At 42.2% G+C, this 12,807-nt stretch overlaps 1 protein-coding gene across 1 annotated transcript in view; it reads left to right on the top strand.

Moving 5' to 3' along the window:
* PICALM (phosphatidylinositol binding clathrin assembly protein) overlaps positions 1–12,807 on the top strand; it is a 1,485,257-nt gene that overhangs the window by 495,788 nt on the left and 976,662 nt on the right. The window contains exon 6 of the mRNA XM_044072003.1: positions 4,055–4,204. Coding sequence (XP_043927938.1) covers positions 4,055–4,204 — 150 coding nt within the window. The remainder of the gene's footprint in view (positions 1–4,054; positions 4,205–12,807) is intronic.

The raw sequence follows: 12,807 nt of genomic DNA, 5'->3' as shown, positions 1-12,807 counted from the left end.
CACAACTGTACTTTCTGTTACCCCATTACTTTATTGTTTTGTCTCTTTCTTCTCTGTTGACATGTCCAGGGGTCAGTGTACTTTAATTTGATGAATACTCCTTTCCTTCTACTCATTAACCACAAATTGCTTATCCTAAATTCTGACCCTTACCTTTCCTCGCCTCCTTAATGTCAGGAAAGGTCACAAAAGAATCCTAAGTGAAAGTTGGTTGTACTTCTAGACACCATCAGTTTTCATGGCAGTAACAAACTTGGGTTAATGGCCAGGAGGAGCCACCAGTTTGAACTGACCTAGAATATTTTTTTTTAAATGAGCTACTGGAGAACTTGATGAGGAGAAGCAGGTGTGGTGATGTTTACCCAGACTAACTAACTCAGTCCTGTAAAGGAAGTATGTAGTAGAACTAAAACTTAACATATATTGTTGCATGGTCTGAGTAGAATGTTGACATGAATTAGCATTCTTGTGAAGTAGTGCCAGGGGGTCAGTACTGGGTCCAATCTTTCTTTGATTTGTTTTGTATGTCTCAGACAGAATACAGAGCTGTATTAGCCTATCTGCTGATGATATTGATAGGTACAGCAACTGAAGAAGGAGGTAGAGTGAGGAAAGGATTAAGAAAGCTTGCCAAGTGGGCAGTAAGGTGGCATTTGAGGCTCAGTGGATATAAATGCACTTGTGCAGTTAAAATCATGGAGAAAGCTGATGGAAGAAGAACAGAAGGATCTGTGAATGCTGATCCAGTAGATTGGGTCATCAGACTAGAGTTATGACTAGAAGATTGCTGGGGTACTAGATGTTGAAGCAAAGACATAATAATTATCTTATTTCAGGGTCATAGTCAGGACACATCTCAAGAAATGAATGCAGTTATGGTGGCCATGTGAGGAGAAGGGACATCAGGCTACTGAACGTGTCAAGAGGAAAGCTGCCAGAAGGGCCCATGGGTAAGAGGGGAAAAGACATGACCAGAGACTATAGATGCTACAACTTTTCTCGCTAGAGGCCAGAGCACACAGTGGGAAGTGACATCTGTTCTCCTGACAGAGAGAGGAGGGACAAAGGGCATCAGTTACGTGGAACAGCTCCTTCTTGAATCTTCTGCTGTGTTTCATTTAGTGGATTGTGGCCCAAGAGAATGAGAATCCATGCAGGCATTCATAGTGGTATAGAACAGGTGGCAAAAGGGAACATGGAAATTGGAAGGTAGGGGTGGTGTACAGTTGGTCTTTAAATGCACTTAAAAGGCAGACTAAACCAGGTCTTGTGTCTCCTTCTATCATCAAACAAATGCATTGCTTCAAGCCTTCTAAGTGTCTATCTGATGCATTGTTTGTAGATCTGAAAAAAAAAATTAAGAGAGTTGGCTTTGATGATGGACCCCTTTTGTGGTTTAGAAACTATCATGATAACAGAATATTTCACATTAAATTCTAGCCTGTCCAATAGTGGTACACTAAATGCTGCTGAAATACAGGGGTCTTCATTTCTCACTGTCTGTCAATGACCTCTTATAAGGGGTTAATGGTAGCTCTGCATGCTGATTACTTAATCCTTTTTAAAGTGGTACAAAGTATTGTGTACATTCAGAAGGCTCACTAATCAGAATTTCATAAATTTTCTCATTGGTTTCATAGCAGCAAACTTAAGACCAACTAAAAATCATAAACAGTAAACCCATTTAGGAGATAGAAACCTGCAGCCTTCTTGACCACTTCACTAATTTTTAATAACTTATTGAATCTGAAAGAATCAGCTAATTGGGTAGCATTGTGTTATCAAATATGTAAGCTTATTTCTGAAGATGCCAGGAAAGCTCTAGACATGTTTATGCTAATAGGTTTATCCCGGGAATCATCTCTCTGTCACTGCTGGACAGAGGCACAACAAACTAATGGGCACAGTATTTTTTCATATAAGGGGTGGCGTAAGCCACAAAAATTTGGGCTAGGCTTATAAATGCCTTAGGGCAGATAGCCTAGTATAAACCTATGAACCTATAATATCCACGTTAGAATATGCACTCCCAAGTCTCTCTCATGATAATAATGGACTCCTATAAAACAGATTGGACAATATGTTTTTCTTTTATAGTGTAGAGACTTTCAACTTCTACACTCTGTAGAAGGACTAGATGACGTTAACTGAAAAGGCAGCCTTAATACTTCCCAACATAATTACTGCCTACTTAGAGCTCAAGAACAGCAACTACTTGACCCTAAAGAGACCCTCGTTTTGATTAGTGATAGGTAAGAAGGCCTTCTTCAGTATGGGTCTGGCTGAGGGGAGCTTGCTTTCAGATGTCTGGCAGAGGGGAGCTTGCTTCCAGATAACACCTGGAATGAATGTAAATTACAGTTGTTCAGGTCTACTCTTACTAAGGATGTGGAAGCAATTAAGTGTGTCTGTCATTACTTAATAGTTATGTAATCATTTCTGTAAGGAAAGGATTCATTATGAAAGGTCAGATAATGTGTGGAAAGTGACATCCTGATGGACACAGCCATTTATAGCTTCATTCAGGAAAAAAAAAATCATTTTTAGGAAGTCGTATCCCCATTTACATATACCAGCTGCACAGTTGTGCACCTGCGATGACAAGGAAACCGTTAAAACAAGAACTCATTTTTGGTGGTGCTGTAATAGAAACAGAAGTGTTAGTGATGTCTTATGACAACCATCAGTTGAGTTACAACGTGTCCTCTTTGTTATCAGATTGTAATATCATCCGTTGATGATTTGAGTACTGTAAAACATTAAACTGTATGCGACCAGATTAATCAGCTATGTTTAGTAAGTCATTGTAATCTCTCTTGATTTTTATGTACCTTTTAATGCATCTTTTGTGCAGTTTCTTGTGTCTTCTACCTCTGGTCATATCTGAAACATTTCTTGTGAGCAGCTCACTTGCTCAGATAGATACACACACAGGTCTGTACTGATGTGTATTTTGCTGCCATAGGAAATGTATTGGCTTTTCCTTCAGACTAAGAAGGTCCAGACTAATGTGTTGGAAAAGTAGGAAGAGTTAACATGCCAGACCTGTACATTTTTGAAAGCACTAGACAGTAGCAGGATGCTTACATCACTCACTGCAGATGCAGCCGAGTCTCAGAAGTAGTGTGGTATGGACCTAGCTTTTGAGGAAGGTAGGAGTGCTGTCCAAACGGGGCTTGCTGCACAGAAGCCAGTTGTTTAATTTTCACTTATTTTTCTTAATTTAGGTGTTTCATTAATTTAATTAATCTGCCGTGAGGTTTGAACAAAGGTGGAGCTAAATGGTTAGCATAATTGCAAGAATATTTAAAACTTAAATCTGCATTTCATTGTATTTTTGAGAGAGGAATTTATTTCAGTTGCAGAATATGTAGTAAAGAATGCATTTCATCTTCAGTATTTTTTAAGAAGTTAATACTAGCAGAGATAATGGTTAGCCTGATTTTTTTTTTTTTTTCATTTTTACTCAGTAACTTGTATCTGTTAACCTAACATTGCTGGTGGTTAATGGACCCATAGAAAGCCCTGTCCCAGTTCATTGAAGGAACAGCTGTGAGAAAAGAGGATAATTGGGAGACTAGGTAATGGTCATCTGAAACTTAACTTCACTTTGCTCTGACCACACATTATGGGTCAAGAGTATTGCTGGCTGAATGGGAAACAGGATATTGGATGGATCTTGGTGATCCCAAGAGCAGTTTTGTTCAGTGGGGAAGAACAGTAAGGGAATGAAAAATATTTGAAAGTTATTCTAGTTAGGTTTTATTCATTTCAGGCTACTTGGAATGTGAAAGATGCATGTGATATTGTTAAATCTTTTGGATATTACACATAAGCCAGCACCAGGTGAAAGTAAAGAATATGAATTTAAAACTCCTGAAATATATTGATGAATGGCACTATTCTCTTCTTATCCCATGTGTTTTCCATCATTACAGCTGAGTTTTTCTCCTAGATGTTTACTGATTTTTGTAAAATCTGCTGTTGTGTTGCATTCTGCATGTCTAATAAAGTATTCTTTATTTCTGTCATGCACTTCATTTGGTTTGTCTAGTGCCTTTCTCTTCTGTCGATGCTGTTGATGGTGTCATTCCAAATCTAAATCCTTTCCTCACAAAACCTGTTGATGCTGTTCCTCTGCCTGTTGTCTCCTCTGATACAGTCCTTTACACAGCTGGGATGCCTAGTCATGAAATATTTGGTGGTAATGTACTTTTAATTCTTGTGGCACTTTCATAGAAGTAATACAACTAATATATATCCGTGTTAAGACTAACACATATTGGTATCAGTTTAGGGCGCAAGTGAAAGTCATTACTTTAACAGTGTTTCTTAGAGCTTACATTTGGTCTGTTTACTGATGCCATGCAGTCCTACCCCCTTTTTTCTGCTTCTAAAGCTGGTTGTTTATTTTTGTATTTGTTTCTGCTTTGTATCCTTTGAGTGAATCGATATGTTTAATTTCTCTGCGTGTTCCACAGCACTGTTTGCAGTCTATATAAAGTAATTGAAAAATGTACAGAATGTGATTTTCCAATGTACTCTTGTTTTAGGTGTGCTAGAAATGGCAGTACATTATGGTTTAACTGGATGCAAGGAAGCTGCAGCAAAAAGTGATGGTTAAAAGAAACCTGAGATCAGTTTCATAACTTTTGTTTTATTTCTGTTTGATATTTCCTGTGATGTAATCACCCAGTGACAGAGTGAAAGCATATGCCCCTTCACTTGATTCTTTCTGCCTCCCTCTGTGTTATGAATTTGATCATTCTACGTGAAGCACAAGACAGTTCATTTTAAAACTCTTGGTTTTATTTTTCAAGTCCTCTTCAGTCTATAGTTCTGTCACAGAGTTAAAAGCTAAAGCAAGTCGCTGAATTTTTGCTGATCTTGTCAGGGCTTTATACTTTTGTTGCTAACCAGTTTGACAGAATTTGTTTTTGGAGTTTATTTAGTTTAACTGCTTATCAGAGTTAACAGTTTTAGCGCTTTATGGTTTCCTTGAAATGGTGTTTTCTATGCTTTGATGTCCTGTTCATATGTTGCTGTATTCATAACATGAGGGAGTCCACCACCAGCTGACTCGTACGTCCAGCCAGTATACAAAAGTGTATTGCTACTGTACGGTATGTGCGACGTTACACAGAAAACAGATCCTATATCTATAATAAAATGACATTGGGTATAAAGCAGACATCAGCATGTACCAATCCTCAGAATATTTCTACCACCTGTCAGATCATCTTCTCCGGTCATCGTTTGTAAGACAAGTTGTGAATCCTGTTGAGGTAATTGTCCTGTTGGGGTTTTTTCATTACCATTTTGCTACTGTGCTTTCTTTGAGGTTACATGTCAGCTAGGAAGGGCAAGTCAAGTGGCAGTGTGGAAGGCAGATTCCACATAAGGACATTGATGACCTTTGTCTATTTTGCCTAGGCCCTGACCACGACCGTACTACTTCTCTATTTGCAAAGCCTTTGTTCCCAAGACCATACATAGCCGGTTAGCTTCTCTCAGTTTATACTTAGAAAATCAGCACCTTAAACATCTCACTTACAATATGGAAAGTATATCGCGCCCTTCATGAGAGCCACTAACTAAGAAGGACAAGAAATCTAGGCCTGATTTACTTGCTGCTCCCTCAGGTCCAGATGTCTCTCCTGAGACCAGTGTTGGCCTGCAGACCATTCCAGAGTTGGTAGGCACTCCTTTAGGTACCAGTGTGGAGGCTGTGAAGGACATTACCAGCACGTCCTCTGTGGATACGCATGTGTCTGTCCGGGACGTAAGGGGGGAACCTTGGCTCATCGTGACTGAAGTGAGAAAATGTCCCTACCAATATTGTGGGAGTGTAAGCCGATGTCTGGCCCATCCGTTTTCCACTGAATGGATGTTCCACAAAAGAAAAAACTTAAAACTAAACATTCTTGCCCTGCCCCTCAAGAACAACCAGAGGATTGGCGGGCTTTTTTCCCCAAGGCTGTTCAATGCCTTTATGGCCCTGAGACAGTCTCCCTCTCTCTCTCCCTTCTCCTTCCTTTCCACCCTCTACAGCACAAAGAAAGACTTCTGAGGAGCTTTCTTCAGATGAAGAGGATTCTTCTGGGTCCGAGTCTTTGGCTTATTTAGCCCATATTTCTTCTCCTTTGAGATATGCTTCCCCAGAAGAATAATCATTTCCCCTGGAGAGGATATCTCCTTTGGGGAAACAATTCTTAAAATGAGGGAGCTTTTCAAATGGGATTGTTTCCAGGTGTCAGCCATCCGAAAAAGGAATTTTGACCAGTTGCAGATGGGTTCCCTTTCTCCATCAGCCCATACCCCTGTTTTACCCACCTTCCTGGATGCTTTTGGTGCAGTTTCTAAGTAATCTGACTCTCAAACTCCTGCCCCCAAAAGACCAGACAGGTTTTATGAAGTGCCAGAGGATTCCAAATTTCTGTTCAAATGTCCCTCTGCAGACCCCGCAATCATTTCAGTATCTGCTGACAAGGCCTCCAAGATGCTGCCTTCCACTTACCTGCTCCCTTCAGATAAGGAGAGTAAAGTTATGGAGAGGCTAGATAAGAAAGTTTATATATCAGCTACACTGGCATTCAGAGCCATTAATTGCCAGACCTATATGGTCAAATATTCCTTGGTTCTCCTCTCGGATGCTGGTAAACTACTTTCTGAGCTTCTTGACTCTCCCACTAAGGCTAAGCTGTCCTCCATCCTCAGCTCCTCTGTTCAGGTTACACAGCATTCCATAAAGTGTAGCTATGATGCTGTGGAGGCATCAGCTTGAGCGGCTGCATCTGGTTCGGTTCTCAGGAGATATTCCTGGCTCAGACTCCAACCTTTGCCTGTTGACATAAGGCAAAAATCATGAATGTCCCCTGGACAATGAGGCATTATTTGTTACCTCTGCATCAGAACTCGTAAGTCTTTACAGGAGAAGGACAAAGCGCTGCAAGACCTGAAGCATATTTTTTCTTTCTCCGATGCCTAGGTTTCAGAGGAACTATCCTACGTAGACCCCTTTGGTAAGGAAGTCTTCCAGGCCCCAGTCTTTAAAAGACAAAAGAGATGCTAGGAAACAATTTTCCTGTTAGTCTACCTCCTCAACTCCTACTCAGAAACAGCCCTATTAGGCAAAGCCACATAGTCTGTGACTACCTGCCCCCTGGCACCCAAACTCCTCTTTCCCTTTACCTCTCCCTCTCTCTCTCTCTCTCTCTCTCTCTGTCTGTCTCTCCTTGGAAACACATAACTCAGCACTCTTAGGTCCTATCCGTCATCCTTCAAGGATGCTGTTATGGTGTGGAAGACTCCTCCTTCCTTCAGAGGTATTCCACAACATCCAAGGGCACAACTGAAACTCTTTCCCCAAGTCATTTACACTCTTCTTTCTCAAGGAACCATTCAGGAGGTGCCACCTTCCCAAGTTGGAAAAGGGTTCTACTCCAGGATGTTCCTGCTCCCCATAAATGATGGTCCTTGGAGACCCATTCTCAACCTATCCCATCTAAACACTTTCCTGAAGGTTCTCACCTTTCAATGTTAATTATACCCACTCTTCTTCCTTTCATCCTTCCTCAGGCCTTTATAATATCTGTGGACATCAAAGATGCCTGTCTTCGTATTCCCTTTCATCCTCTGTTCAGGAAGTATCTTCACTTTGCTATTGTTTCCTCACATTTTCAGTTCTGTGCCTTGCCCTTTGGATTGTCTATGGCCCAGAGGATTTTCACAAAATACTTGGCTCCTGTCTTAGCCTTCTGCAGGCTAAAGGGGCATACAAATCCTTCCATACCTTGACTGTCTTCTCCAGGCTCAGACTCCAGACACCCTTCAGAAGAATCTCTTCTATACAGTGTCACTGTTGGAGGGTCTATGATTTACTATCAACTAGCAAATATCTACTGTGGTTCCTTCCCAAGACCACATTTTCCTTGAATGCAGGATCCAGTCAGATAGGATGCTGGCTTTTTACCACCAGAAGAGATCCTGTTTCACTTCCAGGCTCTCTTGCACTTGTAATCCCTCACTGCCAGGGAGTTTCTTCACCTCCTGGTTTTCATGGCATCCACTGTTCCCATGCTACCACTAGCCAAGTTACACAAGAGGAATTTCCCCTGGTTCCTGAGAACAGTATGGGTACAACATTCCCATGCTCTAGAGTTTAATCCCCTTCTACCTTACGTGAAAAAAGGAGTTACACTGGTGGATTCAACAGGTTTCAAGGAATCCAGACTTACCCTTGCAGCCACCTCTTCCCACTCAGGAGCTGTACACGGATGCTTCAGACCCGGGATGGAGAGCAACCATAGCCTCATGGAGGGTCAGAGATGTGTGGTCTTCCACTCAGACAAAGGAGAACATCAATATAAAGGAGATCAGAACCCTGATTTTCATTCTGCAAATCTTCAAACCCCTTCTTCTTCCAGGGGCCTTAAGATGGTTTACAGACGATACCACAGTGCTCTGGTTTGTCAAGAAACAGGGATGGACAAAGTCCCATCTCCTGTGCAGACCGGCTCTCCAGGTGTGGGAGTTAGCTTCCCAGAGTCAACTCACCCTCCAAGCGGTTTAGATACCCTCAACCCAAAATGTTGTGGCAGACACACTGAGCACGTCCATGACTCAGTCCCACAAATGGATGTTATATAGGGATGTGTTTCTGGACATGGTCCATCGATGAGGTACACTTCAGGGAGATCTTTTCACTTCCCCCATGAACAGACAACTTCCCAAGTTTTGTGCCAGAGTCCCCTGGCATGGAAGGTTGATGCCCTTGTCTTTCTCTTGAAAGGGGATGTTTCTTTAGGCATCCCCCCTTCCCACTTCTCCAAAAGCCCCTATTGAAGATCCAACAGGAGCAGCAAAAAATCTTGCTAGTAACTACCTTTTGGCCAAGACAGCACTGGTTCCCCCTCCTTCTGCATTTAGCCAAGGGTAATCACCACAAGTTACCCCACAGAATGGACCTACTCACACAGGACAAGGGAACTCTAATACACCCACAGATGTCCGCTCAACAACTGACTCTGTGGGTGCTAGTGTTTTGATTCCCTTCAGACACCTTTTCTCTGAGGATGTGCTACATGTTCTGCAGGAGGATAGAAAACCCACTACTAGGAAATCCTATGTTTCCAAATGGAAAAGGTTTTCTACTTGGTGTCTTTCAAAGGATTTGCAACCACTATTGGTGGACGTTCCAGTGGTTCTGTCCTATCTGTGTGAATTGTTGAAGAGTGGACTGTCATACTCTTCAGTAAAAGCTCATCTTTCTGCCATCTCAGCATGTCTTCCTGTGCCCTCCCCCTTTAGCTTCCAGGCTGGACCACCAAGGAAACCAGTTCCTCCTCCTCCTTGGGATCTTAACTTTGTCTTAGAGAAACTTACCCTGGCCCCATTTGAGGCAGCAAGTTCGTCTCAGCAATACTTCACTTGGAAAACGGTTCTTCTCGTGGCCATAACCTCTGCTAGAAGGGTTTTTGATTCACAGGCTGTGATGTTTTCTTCTCTCTTCATGGTTTTCCACAGGGATATAGGGTATCTTTACACACTAATCCCTCCTTTATGCCCAAGGTGGTAAGTGAGTTGTCACTCAGTTCATCAGTCTTCCTACATTTTTCCCTTCTCCTCAGTCTTCTAGTGAGAGAATTCTACATACTTTAGATGTGCACAGGCAACTTGAGTATTACTTTGATAAAAGCAAACCATTTAGAAAATCTGACCGCCTTTTTGTCTTCTATCACCCAAGGATCCTGACAAAGCCTGTTTCCAAGCAGACTGTTTCCACCTGGATTTCCAAAACCATTTTCTTTTGTTGTGTGTCTCATGGGTAGAATCTCCCCTTACCTGTTAGAGCACATTCCACCAGAGCTGTGTCTTCCTCTGGTGCCTTTTTTAAGGGGTTAGACACCTGTTCTATTCTGGAAGCAGCTACCTGGTCTTCTGTACATACCTTCACAAAACACTATGTTAAATGGCATTTCCAGGTCCAGGGCTGTTTTGCAAGGGTTTGTGGAGAGAGAACTTATTTTTTCCCCTTGGCGAAGGAATACCATGTCACTGAATACAGTATTTGTATTTGTTCTAATAATGTGGGCGTTTCTAATCATCATGCAGCTTTGAACATTTCACGAGAAAGTTCTTGACCTTTCTCCTAATCATACTGTCCATTTTCATTCCAGAAAAAAATATCTTGTGGGAGATGTAATTCAAAATGAAAAATGTGTTTCTTAATAGAAATGTCAAGTAAATAGTGCTGATAGTAATACACCAGAAGTAGTAAATGAAAAAGAAGATTACATTTAAAACAGCCTAAAATGAGTATTTCCTCAAGGTAAAGTTCAGAGGATGTCTTCTGTTATAGTTAACAAATAGTTCTCAACCCTTAACAGATTACTACCTATCCAGCAGTATTTGCAAAGACTGGTATTGAAACTGTTAGAACTGTTCAGACAACCTCACCCTTGCATTGTAACAGGAGACTATCCTTCATTCATCAATAACCGGCTGATGTTCATAGTGTTTCACTGTTGCAGTCATGACTGTAGGGTTCTCCACTGCCGGCAGGCAGTCCTCGGTCAGCCAGAATCCCAAAGTCTGGGTCCGGCGTCAGCTGTTCATCCATGCTCCCTGACGTCAGAGCGCCAGGAGTACAAAGTTGACAGCCAACGCCATCTTCCCCAGTCTTTCTTGCCATGCGGTGATAGCAGTTCGCAAGTGCCGGTCGGCTGACTCCTGACGAATGTTTCTGATATTCTTCGGTCCGAAGACTTTCTTCTCCACTCAAAGCTAAGTACCCCGTTGGGGAAACTTTTTTCTTGCTCCACTCCGATGTCAGAAAAAGTTAATAATTGCATTTCATGTGGGAAGCAAATACCTCATAAGGATTTTCATTCTTACTGTATTTCTTGCTTAGGCCCTGACCACGATGTAGCTAGTTGTCGGTTTTGTGCTAGATTCAATCAACATACAATTAAGTGAAGGTACGATTTTGCTTTTCATTACTTCGGTAGGCGCTTTAACTACAAAATGTCGTCGGATACGGTCCTGGCTACTGGAGTTCACAAACGTCGCAAGGATAAAGACAGGCCTCCGAGGTCCAAATCTGATGATAGCGCACAAGCGGAGCCAACTTCAGGTTCGGCCGTCGTCAGTGAGGCGCTTTTGCAGCTCCTGTCGTCGGCCATTTCAGAACCGACGGCCGAAACGGACTCTCATGAGGAGCCAACCAGGCCTTTAAATATTTCTGTTGCTGGACCTTCAGACAATGCTCCTTCGGATGGGTCCGGAGCTGCTGTGCAGGTACTGGCTTCCGAAGGGGTTTTCAGGCCTACTCAGCTATTAGTAAAGGCAAAGGCAAAGACTCCTTCTAAATCAAAGACTTCAACACAGGCCTCTTCTGAACCGGCTCCTAAGTCACAGAAACAGTTATTCAAGATGGCGGAGGATTTACTTACTATGATTAGGGGTTCTCATCCTCCTCCAGACAAAAGGCCAAGGCCAGGATGTTTATTATGATTCCTCTGATCAGGCTTCTGTTTCCTCAGTTTCTTCTTCTGATCAGGAATATTCTTTCCCTCCTTATGAGGATTCTGATGCTGAAGAATCTATTCCTTCAGCTTCTCCCCCTGAGGATTTCTCTTTTGGGGAAACTTTGCATGAAATGAGGGAACATTTCCACTGGGAAGGACAGGAGTATTCAGAATCCAAGAAAAGACTGAGGGATTTTCTTCTTCTTCCCCAACATAGACCCCTGGCTATTCCTCCTGTTTTGGATATTGTGGATGATGACTTTTCGGAGGCTAACTTAACCCCTGACTCTTTTCCTCCTGCTCCTATTAAGCCTGATAGATATTACAGGGTTCCTGATTCCCATCAGTTTTTATACAAGAACCCTTCTGCTTACCCTGAAACCATTTCTCAGGGTCCTAAGGGAGTTAAGGGCGCTTCTGCCAAAAATCCCATTCCTACTGAAAAGGATTCTCGATCCTTAGAAAGATGGGGCAAAAAGGTGTACACTTCTGCTACTTTGTCCATTAGGGCTTTAAACTGTCAGTTTCATATGTTTAAATACCAGCAATTTCTCTTGTCTGTCTTAAAACAAAAGCTTACTTCCATTTCTGCCTGTGCAGATGATAAGGAATTACATGACTTATTGCATGCCACTGAACAGGTTGGGAAGCATGGTTTACACTGTGGATTTGATGCCTTGGAGGCTTCTTGTAGGGCTGCGCCTCTGGCACAGTCATTAGAAGGCATGCATGGCTAAAGGAACAAAATTTACCTGAACAAGTAAAGGCTAAATTATTGGATGCTCCTGTTCAGCATAATGTTTTGTTTGGATCAAAAGCTGAAGAGGTGATTAAAAAGATGGAGGATAAGGCGAAATCCATGCAAATAGTTAAAGATTTCTTACAAGTACAGCCACCTAGATTTAGCAGGAATTGGCCTTCAAAAAATTGGTCCTTTCCCACTTCAGACAGGCCTCAGAGGGGTAGACATAGACGCTCCAGAGGGAGGCCTCAAACACAAGCTGCTTATAGACCAAGACAGTGGACTGCTTCCACCCCTAGGGGAGGAGAGGACAGGTCACAATCTCAAAGGAAACAAACTCAATGACTCCCTCTGTTGGGCTACAGGAACTTCTTGCCTGGAAGCCCCTCTCGGAGGAAAAAAACTCTCTTTTTTATCAAAATTGGACTCAAATAACCCAAGACAAGTGGGTTTTGGATGTGGTTTTTAAGAGGTTACAAATTCCATTTTCATACCTTGCCAATGCCAAATGGATGGCCAGACCTTCCAAAACATCAA

The sequence above is a fragment of the Protopterus annectens genome, chromosome 5.part0 (genome assembly GCF_019279795.1).
Source record: "Protopterus annectens isolate FY-2018-M chromosome 5.part0, PAN1.0, whole genome shotgun sequence".
Lineage (NCBI taxonomy): Eukaryota > Metazoa > Chordata > Ceratodontiformes > Protopteridae > Protopterus > Protopterus annectens.
Note: the sequence above shows the minus strand (reverse complement) of the source record. Positions and strands in the feature narration are given on the sequence as shown.